The sequence below is a fragment of the Pseudozyma hubeiensis genome, assembly GCF_000403515.1.
Source record: "Pseudozyma hubeiensis SY62 DNA, scaffold: PHS52, whole genome shotgun sequence".
Taxonomy (NCBI): Eukaryota; Fungi; Basidiomycota; class Ustilaginomycetes; order Ustilaginales; family Ustilaginaceae; genus Pseudozyma; species Pseudozyma hubeiensis.
Window position 1 is genome coordinate 16,419 of NW_012133834.1, and position 12,809 is coordinate 29,227.

General features: G+C 56.4%; 4 protein-coding genes across 4 annotated transcripts; 3 read left to right on the plus strand and 1 right to left on the minus strand.

Annotated features, from left to right (window-relative positions):
- Positions 1-28: 28 nt before the first annotated feature.
- On the plus strand, positions 29-1,801 carry PHSY_005596 (siderophore iron transporter mirB; the record flags this gene model as incomplete). Its single annotated transcript, XM_012336205.1, has 1 exon — positions 29-1,801. One exon carries the CDS (start codon positions 29-31, stop codon positions 1,799-1,801), a length of 1,773 nt encoding a protein of 590 aa, XP_012191595.1.
- Positions 1,802-3,900: 2,099 nt separating this feature from the next.
- Positions 3,901-8,022, plus strand: PHSY_005597 (hypothetical protein; the record flags this gene model as incomplete). Its single annotated transcript, XM_012336206.1, has 1 exon — positions 3,901-8,022. The coding sequence occupies one exon, from the start codon at positions 3,901-3,903 to the stop codon at positions 8,020-8,022; it is 4,122 nt and encodes a 1,373-aa protein (XP_012191596.1).
- A 174-nt stretch (positions 8,023-8,196) lies between these two features.
- On the minus strand, positions 8,197-9,192 carry PHSY_005598 (hypothetical protein; the record flags this gene model as incomplete). Its single annotated transcript, XM_012336207.1, has 1 exon — positions 8,197-9,192. The coding sequence occupies one exon, from the start codon at positions 9,190-9,192 to the stop codon at positions 8,197-8,199; it is 996 nt and encodes a 331-aa protein (XP_012191597.1).
- Positions 9,193-9,483: 291 nt separating this feature from the next.
- Positions 9,484-12,783, plus strand: PHSY_005599 (alpha-glucosidase; the record flags this gene model as incomplete). Its single annotated transcript, XM_012336208.1, has 1 exon — positions 9,484-12,783. The coding sequence occupies one exon, from the start codon at positions 9,484-9,486 to the stop codon at positions 12,781-12,783; it is 3,300 nt and encodes a 1,099-aa protein (XP_012191598.1).
- Positions 12,784-12,809: the final 26 nt, after the last annotated feature.

Below are 12,809 nucleotides of genomic sequence, written 5' to 3' on the forward strand. Positions count from 1 at the left end.
ACATCAATCTCTCCTCCCCTCAGTCAACATGTCGCAACCCTCGGACGTCGAGAACGTCGAGCGCGAACGCTGGGATGCATCTCAAGACTCTCACCACAACAAGCACGACCTCGCCGACAAGCAGATCGGTGTCGTCGCTGCTGAGGCAGGTCGAAGTGTAGCTGATTGGACGCTCTGGGTCGGCATCCTCGGCATCGCCCTCGTCGCCTACCTCTACGGCCTCGACAACAACACCATGTATGCCTGGCAGACGTACGCCACCACCTCCTTCAACGATTACAAAGCCTACACCGCCGTCTCGGTTGTACAGGCTGTCCTGATCGCCGTCGGCAAGTTCCCCATCGCAAAGTTGGCCGACGTCTTTGGTCGTGCTCAGGCCTACGCCTTGTCTGTCTTCTTCTGGGTTCTTGGATTCGTCATTATCGCTGTAGCTCAGCAAACTCGTGACGTCGCTGGAGGCACCGTCATCTACGCCCTCGGCAACACCGGTGTCCAGATCATGCAGCAGATCGTCATCGCCGACTACATCTCTACAAAGTGGCGAGGTGCCGCCATCGGTCTGGTCAGTCTTCCTTACGTCGTCAACTTCTATGTGGCTTCGCAGATCGCCAGCAAGATCGGCACCGTCAACTGGCGTTGGGGCCCTGGCTTCTTCAGCATCTGCGCTCCCGTCGCCGCATTCTCCATCATCCTCGCCCTTGCCGTCAACCAGAGGAGGGCCAAGGCAAAGGGTCTCATCCCCGATCACCCCTACAAGTCCATGCCTTTCCTCACCGCCGTGTACTCCTTCCTCATCGACATTGACGCACCCGGCCTCTTCCTCATCTGCGTTGGTTTCCTCCTCCTCCTTCTTCCTCTCAACCTCGCAAAGCTCCAGCCCGACGGCTGGTCCACTGGCTGGATCATCGCCATGCTCGTCATCGGCGGTCTAATGCTCATCGGTTTCTGCGTCTGGGAGATCTTTGCTCCCAAGCCCATCCTCAACAGGCGATGGAGGCTCAACCGCGACGTTCACTTCGCCACCGCCATCGGCTTCTTCGACTTCTTCAGCTTCTACGCTTCCTGGGTCCCTGCCTATTACTGGTCTCTCATCGTCATGGGCTACGACAGCACCGGCGCTCTCTACTTCTCCAACTGTCAGTCTTTGGCTTTGACCGTCTTTGGTATCGCCGCCGGCTTCCTTTCTCTCGGTACCAAGAACTACAAATGGGTCTTGGTCTCGGGTGCCTGCATTCGATTGCTTGGCATTGGCCTCATGATCAAGTACCGATCTGCCGGCTCCTCCAATGTTCAGGCCGTATTCCCCCAGGTTCTTCAGGGTATGGGTGGAGGCTTCCTCGGTATCACCCTTCAGGTTGCCGCCCAGGTCAGCGTCCGTCACCAGGATGTCGCTACCGTCACTGCTTACTTCCTCCTCCTCACCGAGATGGGTGGTGCTTGTGGTAATGCCCTCGTCGGTGCAGTTCAGACCAACGTCCTTCCTGGCTACTACGAGAAATACCTTCCTATGCTCAGTGCCACCGAGCGTGCAGCCATCTTCGCCAACCCCTTTACTGCCATCACCACCTACCCCATCGGCACCCCTGAGAGGGCCGGCATCATCAGCGCCTACAACGACTACATGCACATCCTCCTCATCGTCGCCATTGTCCTCGCTGTGCCGCCCATCATTCTCGGCCTCGTTGTCAACAATCGCAAGCTCAACGACAAGCAAAACTGCGTCAGCAACGAGCTCGCCGGTATGAGGCGTGTTTCTGGCGAGAGCGAGCAGCCCTCCGAGTCGTCCGTCGACAAGAACTAGGCTTGTCACTCCCACTCTGATGCAGGTCACCCCGCGTTAGTCGACCCTCCCTTACCTTCTTCGCAACTACACCACGGGCTTCGACTGCCCAGTCCACCCTCAAAATCCGCACGCTGCTTGCTCTGAAGGCCAGCTGCTATGCTCTGTCAAAAGTTACCGCTTCTTGGGATGTAAAATGGAATTAGCAATAACAGTTCGTCACGCATTCTTCTTCTCGTATGTGAGCCTGAGTTCATGTGCATCCACATGACGGGGAGCAAGATTGATCATCGTACCTCATCTCCGCTGCCTGCAAAGCGGAATGTTGCGATCCATAACTTCCAAGCTGTGTGCAGTGCCGGTTTCGGCAAAGTCGACCCGGGCCCGCTCTCCTGGCCACAACGACGAGTCGATATAGAAGTGTGGTCCCTCGAACGTGTTCAGCGTCGAACTCCCTTTCTCCGCCAGTAGCATTCATCACCATCTTCAACGTTCGTCGCCTATCGTCTAAGTGTGATGTCCGCTTGCTGGTCGCAATCACCTCCGTCGAGCAGTTGGGTGGGTCTTGGACGGAGTCGCCTTCTAGACATCGTCCAGTCGCTGAGCAGCGCGATACGCGACCAGATGATTGCAAATAAATTCGAGGTCGTTGTCCCGGTCAAAGACACGCATGCCAAAACAAAATACTGATCCTCTTTGTGTGAAAATCAGCCAACCCTTGGCCAAGCGGAGAAGAGGCGACGCAGCAAAATTATCAATATCAGTTCAAGTCAAGTGAGGCATATATGCGGGACTATATACGTAACTCACTCTTGCAAGTCGAGCAGATGTCTGTTGGTAGTACACACAATAGAATGTCAGCTGCTTTTTATGTTGCAGCGTGGGCAGGGTAGCCTTTCTTTTAAAAACAATCGGAGAGAATTCGCATAGTTAATGAATCGTTAACAAATGCAAAGCGACAACGAGAGTTTCGAAATGCTTATTGAAGTTCTTTTGGCTTTGTTTGTAATAGTAAATAATGTTACATTAAGGGTCTTGCGATTGAGTGTGATGATCTTTGTCGAAATTGTCGGGCAGCTGCCACCTAATGATTTGCACGACACGGTGTGGCCGTCCATGGTACAAAAAAACCCAAAAAAGAAACGATAAAGAGCTGAGACGATTTTTCAACTGCTGTTCCGAGCTCTTGTACTACACTCCTTGTGCAGCAGCTCAAATGGGGAAGTATTTGAAAAACCACGACAAAAACAGTATCTTCGTCATATGTCACGCTCGTCTTATTTGCTTGCGCGCAGCAGAGATCCACGACATACACTTTTTCAAGAGATCCTCCGCCACTTTGCGCTCAGCGCTGTCTTTTAATCATCAAATTGCTATAAATTCCTGTGCCGTCGAAAATCAGATGTTTTTCTTCGACCGGGGTTTTTCGAGTTTAATTTCCGCGAGCTCCCACTTCCCAGTACCATATCGACTGACACAGACGGAATCATGATGATAAGGCATATCATCTTTACATTCGCTTCAGACCAGCTATCAGTGTACGCACTTGGCTTTTTACGCGCCTTTGATGCATCGCAAAATGCCGCTTTTGTCGGTAGAGGGGCAATCCACATGCAATTCTATGAAGTCAAACAACCATCCAATTTCGACGAAACGTGTTGGTGGAACAGCCTCTTGACGTCTGTGTTGGCCTTGACATCATTAAAAACCTGTCATCGGCATTGCACAGAAGGCCGGCCTGCGGGAATCTCATTGACAAGATGTGGGGCTGTCGAGGGAAGGATATCTGCAGGCCGGGTGCACAAAGGCATGCTCAATGACGATGGTGAGACACGAAAGGCGTCAACGCCGTCGGCCTTGCCATCCGGGAGTCGGGAAACAATTTCCAAGGGTCGGCGATAGAGAGGGTACATAACCTCCACGTTTCCGTGGCGGCCTCCTCATGCACATCCTACCATCACCGCTATGGCCACACCACCTCTTGCCTTCTGACCACCATCCAGATCTGGGAGGATCACATTGAGCTCCTTGCACTGGCCATAGCGATCTTCGCGCTGTGATGAACCGTACGGATCAATCGGAGCGGCTCAATCGAAGGGATTACGCCCGCCATGCGGCCGATGCTCTCCTGGCCGTTGGCACTGCTCGCGTCAGCTCAGTTCATCGGACCATCCCGCTCGCTTCTGGACTCGGGAGCACCTTCAAGGGGTGCAGATGCTCCGTCGTCTGACGCAGATTCCTCGAAAGGGGCTGATCGATCCTCATCTCACATCTTGCCAGCCGGATCGCTTGTTGTGAAGGACGCAGATCAAGTAAGCTTTCGTCCTGGATGCAAGAGATCGACCGACTTCTTCGACTCCGTATGCAACCTACCTTCGGATGGCTCAAACGTAGGAAGCCAAGCAAGGTCGAGCTTGCTTTCGCCAGCCGTCACTGCGGACCTGCTTGTCTGCGAGCTCCCACAGGTCGAACCGCTTATTCGCGAGGAGCCCAGAGGTTCGGCATCACAGAGGCCGACGAGTGCGACGTATGCCGTTTCTGGAACGATAGTGGTGCAAGGCACGGATGGAAAGGAGCGTTCTGAAGGCGGGGGACTGCCAGAGCTGGCCGGTTCCGCCGGATCCGACAAGATCGCCGCGGAAACACCTGCCAACCAAGCACATGCTTCGTACCCTGGTCCCGACGACGAGGGATTCTGGAGACAGAGGGACGGAAGGCATGAATGGCATCCAGCTCCGAGTCAAGCCACACAGCAAGCTCAGACTTCGGATCCTTCCAACTCGAACGTCTTTCCTGCTTCGAAACAGGCCGATGGTCCACCGTCGCCAGGTCAAGATGCCTCTCGCCTGAGCGAGTACGACGCCTGGTCAGCTGAGCAGGAGCAAGGCGCGTTCCTGAGCTTCAACGAGTGGAAGAAGCGGCACGCTCAGGATCCTTCCGATCTTTCCCAACAAGCAAGCTCACATACTGCGCCCACCAACGATAAACACAGCAATACGCACGCACGATCCGCTTCGCCTGGTTCGGCGGCGCTTCCACAACAGACCGCACTCAAACAGGACGACTGGCCAAGCGATGCGGAAACGCAACCGGGCCGAGAAGCGACTGCTCACAGGACACGCTCGAGCGATGTCGGCCACTCGGCACCTCCGTCTCCGACCACGACTTCGGCGCCTAGCGACACTGAGGCGCGCGATGCGCCCCTTTCGGATCATCCACCGATGGATGTGCCACAGTCATCCGTTCCCAAGGCGGGACTCAGTGTCGCAGCTAGCGCGACCAGCTCGCAATTGTCAAAGCTCCGACATCGCTGGAATTTCGCTTCTTTGGACTGCGCCGCCGTCGTGCACAGGACCAATCCAGAGGCCAAATTCGCGAGCTCCATCCTCAGCGAAAAGAAGGATCGCTACATGCTCTCGCCATGTCCGCGACCGGGTCGCAAGCAAAACGGCGCCAGTCAATTCGTCATTGTCGAGCTTTGCGAAGAGATCAAGATCGACACCCTTGTGCTAGCAAACTACGAGTTCTTCAGCAACATGTTCAAGAAGTTCACCGTGACGGCGGCTCGCCAATTGACTGGTCGGGAAAGCGACTGGACGCCGCTTGGCGCCTTCCGAGCTCGCAACGTCCGAGGACAGCAGGTCTTTCGTATACCCTCTGCGCCACGCTCAGAAGCATTCTTCCGCTACGTCCGCATCGATTTTCTCGAGCATTTCGGCAGCGAGTATTACTGCCCCGTCAGCCTACTACGCGTGTACGGGATCACCGAGATGGAGGAGTACAAAAGAGGGTTTGAAGAACACAGTGGCGAGCTCGATCCCGCTTCCGAGATCGGTGAGCCTGGACACGAGTCTGTCGACGCTGCGGATCCGTCCCTGCTCACCTCGGCAGATGCAACGCCTGTCGAGGCGCCAGTGGCTCGAGAGGCCAACTTCCCTTTGGACCCTCCTGGTCTCACATCGCAGGACGAAGATGTCTGGCGAAAACACGAGCAAGCCTTCCAGCGCAAGCTACAAAATCAGACCGTCACCCACGAAGCTGCAGAGATCGACATTGGGGACACGTTCGTGGCTCAACTTGACAACGCATCCTCGCAGCCAACACCATCACAACTTCAAGTGGAACAACCCGGCAAGTTGGCCATTCCTCACCCGCACGCCCAACGCGACGATGGAGCATCATCAGAAGCTCGTGCAGAACAATGTGCGCTCGAGGATGATCCAAAAAACCAAGCCCAAGCGCACGATTTCTGCATCCGACCTCGAGCGCAAACAAGCCCCTTTTACCATGTCAAGCATTTCCGCGCCGATGCCAAGCACACCCATCCACCACTTCTCGACACAACCGCAAAGCGAACCAAAGGCACAGATGATCAGCAAGCCAAGTCGCGCCCTGCCTCAGATTCAGCTGAGTCCGATGTCGATCGGACACGGCGTGTAAACACGCAACGGCCCGGTGGAAGCATGCCAAGCCAGCAGGCCAATCCGGGCAGCGAGTCGGTCTATCGAGCTATCCACAGGCGGCTCAATGCTCTCGAGTCCAACGCCACTCTGAGTCACAGCTACATCGAGCACAGTGGACAAATGCTGCGCGAGGTCTTTTCGCGCATGGAACGACGGCAAGAGACGCGCATGTCAGCCATGCTGAGAGCCTTGAATGCCAGCAATTGGCACCAGATCGAGTCACTGAAGAGGAGGCAGCATGTGGATTTGCAACGCACCATCTTCGAATTCGACGTCCACCGTCAACAGGCCGACAACGAGCGCCGAGCGCTGCTCCGTGAGGTCCAGATCCTCGCCGAAGAGGTGCTCCTCGAGAAAAGGCTCTCCATTGCGCAACTGATCATGCTGCTCATTGTTTTCGTTTTCGTGGGTCTGACAAGAGGCTCAAGAACCGTGCCCCTCCTCCATGCTGGCTTCAACAAGATTGGACGCAGCTCGAAACGTCGAGAAGCTCAGATCGAAACCAAGGCTGCGATTCCTGCTTCGCCGAGCAGGGCTATGCATTCAGCTGGGCCAAGTCTCCATCTTCGGCCATCCAAAGCCTCTCCGTCTCGCGAGAACAGACGGGGCGAATCACGCTCTGACGTCTCGGCCGCCGCGCCGAGGGCTCAAGACATCAGTGCAAGCCCGAGGACCCCGGCACAGACGCAGAGGAGAGGGAGCACCAGCAAACATCACGCCAGGAGCATGGTGGGCCATTCCGGATTAGGTGGGGAGTCTCTCATTGGCTTGCTTTCGCATCCGCGAAGCAAGAGTCGTCTCGTCACGCTGTTGGAGACTCTGGACGCTTTGGACCGCGTAGCAGATCGTCGTCGCTTCGCCAAAGTCTCATCACGTTCGAAGATGGCCACGACTCGTCACAGATGGCAAAGCAAGGTCGCCGCTCCGTCCGCAGCATCGCATCCGAGAGCCGAGCTCGGACTGTCGCCGTCTTCAGACAGGATCAGACGCACCCCACGCTCTTATCGACCAACGAATGCCAACAAAGAGGAGCAAGGATTCGCCCATGGGCAACGACACAGTACACCTGGACGAGATAAGAAGAACGGATCGAATGCGATCGATGACATTGCGGGAATGTCTTCAGACTGGACAGAGCGATCCGAGAATGGAGAGGCGTCCGAAAACGCTGCGTATACGTCGGAAGACGAGGACAAGGTGATCCGTGCGGCAAAGTCAGATCTGATCAATTTGGACCCTACGGAGGACTTCACCGTCGACCAAACGTCGAATCGACCGAAGGAGAGACACGACGTACAAGAGGCCGGCAAAGGGCACCCGATCACTGCAGCCAGCGAAGTCGTCTCTGCTACCTCAATCCCGCCAGCCGCTGCTCCGGATCCGTTCGTTCCTTCTGCCCAGCCTGAAAGGCATGCGAGTATTGCGAAAACAGACGGTCATTTGTCGAGCTCAGATTCAGAATCCGAGGGAGGCGCGTGGCATCGAGTGCTGCCCCGACGCATCGGCCACAGCAACAGTTTACGCAGATCCAGACAGGCTACGATCGATGGCAAGACACAGAAGGTAGAAGGCGAGGCGAGAGTCAACACCAACCCGGAGGCGACAGAGCGGCGGGGAAGTCCGCGTCCTTCGTCGACTCATGGCAGTGGTTTCAAGTCACAGAAGCCTGCGTTGAGCAGGTTTTTTCGATCCGGCACGCCTGAACAGTGGCGTTCAGGGTCGCCACAGAATGGCCGCAGCGGCACGCCGGACACGATTCGAGATTTGCGGCCCACATGACCATCTGCGACAGAGTGCTGTCAGTCCAATTAATCAAAAGCCATATTGCAAGCTCACAACGACCGTCGAGAGCTGTTGCCCGTGAAAATCGTATGCATTGCGCATGGTGAGAGCCAGGTGGATCCATGTTCTGCGTGCTGTGCTCGTAGATCGGAGGGTATGGGGTGGTACATGTCATTCTTTGCAGCCATAGACGTCGTTGGCAACCTCGACGAATTTGCTACCTGGACAAGCGTAGCTAGCGGCGTAATCGCGCTCGAGGGGATGGAGACGCTTGCCGACGATGACGAGACTGTGGAGGGGCTCACCGAATGCCTTCTTTGCGCGGGCTTCGGCGCGTGCAGCGCGTCGCTTGTCGAGCTCGGCCTCGCTGGCCATTTCGTCGGCGTCATCTTCGGCTTCTTCGGCCTGAGCTTGCTCGGGCGTAGGGTTCGCCATGTCGAGAAGCTCTTGCAGCGTGCCAGAAACGATACGCTCCTCTTCGGAACCCATACGACATAGCGCGATGGCAAGGGTACGTTCTGGATGCAGGTAATCGGCATTGTGGGATCGAGCCGCCGAGTTGAGCTGTGAGATGAGCTGAGGGATAAGCATGTAGCGAGGATCCTGATAGCGGAGAATGCCTCTGCTCATGTCTTGTGCACTCTGCTCGCGGACCTTGATATCGGACAGTGCGAGCGTATGGAGACCGATGTCGAGGTTCTCGCGAATACGTTCGAGCCAGCTGTCTGGCTTCCAGTCCTCTGACCAGAAAGGGACACTGACGGTCTGGCCAAAGTTGTAACCAGCCAAGCCACTGGAGCCGATGGCGGTCATGATGCTGGCATTGTGGATGATCTTGACAGGGATGGGAGGCGAACTCTGCTTTGCTCGTAGGATGAGGTCGGTATGCGTGGTCGCTGAGAGGGGGTCTCCGACGACGAGGAAGGAGACGTTGGAGGTGGCAGCGCCTTCAAGTATTGATTCGGCCTCGAGTTCGACTGTCTCGCGATGCGCCAGGATCACGGGCTTTTCGTAGAGCGCCTCGAGTCGTTCCTTGAAGCCGGGGACCATAAGGATGCTTGTGTAGCTCTCGAGATAGATGCGTTCGGACGACTTGACGGCCTTGAAGCCTTTCAGTGTGATGTCGTCCTCGTCGGCGAGGCCTAGGCCGATGACGTACAGGACCATTTCGAAATAGCTTGGGGGAGCGACGAAACGGCGCTGAATGGGGTCCGTGACGTTGTATGTGAAATCGTAGTCTGCGTGATAGAATCGGAGCCTGACTTCCGATGGCAAGCTTGTGATTTGATGACGAACAAGAAGATGTGAGCAACCAAAAAGGGTCCAAAAGTGCTCAAACTGCCAAACAATCTTCTTTCTCGAATTCAAAAAATCAGCTTGGTCGAGGTTGGCAACGCCGATTTCCGACCCAACGCTCGAGAACCGTGCGAGAATGACCACCGAAATGACCAGCACAGAATGGCACGGACCGAGCCCAGAAGGTACAAGCCTCGTGAAACGACCCATAGCTTGCTTTCCTGCCACCTTCTCAACTCTTCCCGGTCGATTGTCATCTCGGGCACGTACGTCGACATGATCAGCAAGCGCCGCTGGACGTGCACTCTGCTATGCAGCTGCCTTTTCATCGTCGCAGCCTTGGTCGCCCAACGCGCCGAGGCGGTACGGGAGCACGACTTCAAAAAGTGTCGCGACTCGTCCTTCTGTCGAAGGATACGAAGGCAATCGGACTACGTCGAGCAATGGCAGAAAGACCACAACCAGCGCTTCACTTCGCCTTATTTTGTCCCGGACCACGCGCCCACCTTTGTGCACACCAATGCCAGCATCACCTTGCCCTTGTCCTCTGCGCTCCATCCTGACATCCAGTTCGAGCTCTCCCTCACCTTTTTCAAGGATGGCACTGCTCGCGTCCGCGCAGACCAGGTAGGCGACCGATATGGCGGCTGGAAGCGCTACGATGAGGCGGCAGTTTGGGCGATCGAACAGCTTCCCGAGCTGGCCTCAGACCCTTCCGACACCCGCGTGCAGACCAACACGCACGGTTTCCAGCTCGACTTTGGCCCACAGCTCTCGCGCTCCCTCAAGCTCTCCTACTCCCCCCTCAAGCTCGAGATTCTGCGCGACGGTGAGACGCAAGTCGTTCTCAACGATCGTGGACTCTTGCACATGGAACACTATCGACAGAAGCCCGAGCCTTTCCCCACAGTCAAGCAAGAGGATCAGGAAGTACCCCAGCTCGTCTTCCAACGCAACAAGAGATCCATCCTCAGCGCCCCTTCTGCCTCTCAGTTCAGCGAATCGCTCGTATCACAATGGGCCGGCTTCGAGCAAGAGGATTCAGGCGAATGGGAAGAGACCTGGGCTTCTCGTCGAGACAGCAAGCCCAAAGGTCCAGAAGCGCTGGCCCTCGACATCACCTTCCCCGGGTACACGCACCTTTTTGGCCTCCCCGAGCATGCCTCGCCTCTTTCCTTGCGCTCCACAAGGGCTCCTATCGGACTCGACGCTGCTCAGGATGAAGAGGGTCGCTTCAACGAGCCATATCGACTCATGAACACCGACGTCTTCGAGTACGACTACGATTCCCCCATGAGCCTTTACGGCAGCGTTCCCGTACTGCATGCGCAGAGCAAGGACCGTGCTGTCAGCGTCTTTTGGCTCAATGGTGCAGAAACCTGGATCGATCTACACAAGTCCACTTCGTCCACCTCGAAAGCGTCCGGCGTCGACTCTCATTCGCACTTCTTCTCCGAGTCAGGCATCCTCGACCTCTTCATCTTCACCTCTGCAGATGCACAGACCAACATGGCTCATTTCACCAAGACGGTCGGTCGCACCGTGCTGCCCCAGTACTTTGCCATCGGGTACCACCAGTGTCGATGGAACTACCTCACCGATACCGACGTCAAAGATGTCAGCCAGCGATTCGACGACGAGGACATCCCTATGGACGTCATGTGGCTCGACATCGAGTACAGCAAGGATCACATGTACGGTGTCTGGGACGAAAAGGCCTTCAAGGATCCCGAAGCCATGGTCAAGGCGCTCGATGACAAGGGGCGCAAGCTCGTCATCATCGTCGATCCCCACTTGAAGCGCACCCGAGACTACTGGCTTTACGCTGATGCTCAGGACAAGAAGCTCTTGGTCAAAGACTCGGACGGCAAAGGCGAGTACGAAGGCTGGTGCTGGAGTGGAAGCGCCAGCTGGCTCGACATGTTTGAGCCTGCCAGCTGGCAGTGGTGGGCCGACCAGTTTTCCCTGGCAGGCAGCAAGCTCGCTGGTAAGATTCGCGCAAATGCTCGCAACGTGTTTGTCTGGAACGACATGAACGAGCCCGCCATCTTCAACGGCCCCGAGGTCACCTCACCCAAGGACGTCATTCATGCAGGCGGTTGGGAGCACAGGGATCTGCACAACATCAACGGCATCCTCTTCCACAACCAGACCGCGCGTGGCCTTCGCGATCGAGAGTTGAACGTGCCTGCGTCGCTCGGAGGTGGCAAAGCGCGCAGACCGTTTGTGCTCTCGCGTGCCTGGTGGGTCGGCACCCAAAAGTACGGTGCCATCTGGACAGGCGACAATCTCGGTACATGGGAGCACCTCGCGGTCAGCGTACCCATGATCTTGGCCAACAACATTGGAGGCATGAGCTTTTGCGGGGCCGACATCGGCGGCTTCTTCGGCAACCCCTCACCAGATATGCTGGTGCGCTGGTACCAGGCGGGCATCTTTGAGCCCTTCTTCCGAGCTCACGCGCATATAGACACCAAGAGGCGCGAGCCATACCTCCTGGAAGAGCCGCTCCGAAGTGCTGTGAGGGACCTCATCAAGCTGCGTTACCAAATGCTTCCGATGTGGTACACGGCCTTCAAGGACAATGCAGTGACCGGAATGCCTGTGCTGCGTCCCCAGTACCTGATGTTCCCGGGCCATGCCGATGGGTTCCACATCGACACGCAGTACTACATCGGTGACTCGGGTCTATTGGTACGTCCTGCGGTGGACAAGGACGTGGAATCGGTCCAGGTCTATCTGGCCGAAGACCGACCGTACTACAACTTCTTTACGCACGAGATCTACCAAGGATCCGAAAGCGGACGAAGCGTAACGGTGCCAGCTCCGTTGACCGAACAACTGCCGCTGCTGCACCGCGGCGGATCGATCCTTCCCTTGCGAGAGCGCGCGAGACGCGCTGCGGAGCTGGGTCGTTCCGATCCTTTCACGCTGGTGATCGCGCTGGACAAGAAGGAACGTACAGGAAAGAGCGGCTCGTCGAATGTGCTCGCCGAGGGCAGCTTGTACCTGGATGATGGACAGACATACGACTTTGAAGAGGGTCAGTTTGTTTGGCGTCGATTCGAATGGACGCGAGACAGAACGTCGGGCACAGACTCTCTGCGCAGCATCGACGAGGCCACGGTGAAGATGGCTGACACGCACTTGGTACTCGGAGATAGCAAGCAGCTTCTCCCATACCACGACAAGAACGCGTTCGCAGAATCGATCAAAGGGGTACGTGTGTCAAAGCTGGTGGTGCTCGGCTTGGAACGCGAGCCAAAAGCGATCCGGATCGACGGGAAGCGCGTTGGAGGCCAAACAACAGCCACTGCAGTCGAGTGGGACTGGAAGAGCGGTACGAGTTCATCGAGCAAAGGCGTTGCCTTCGGACTTGGCTCGAGCAAGGCGTCGGAGCTGATCGTCAAAGACCCCGGCGTTGCCGTTGTCTCGGACTGGACGGTTGAGTTCGACTTCTGATACAGCGCGCCACATCTAGTCAGACA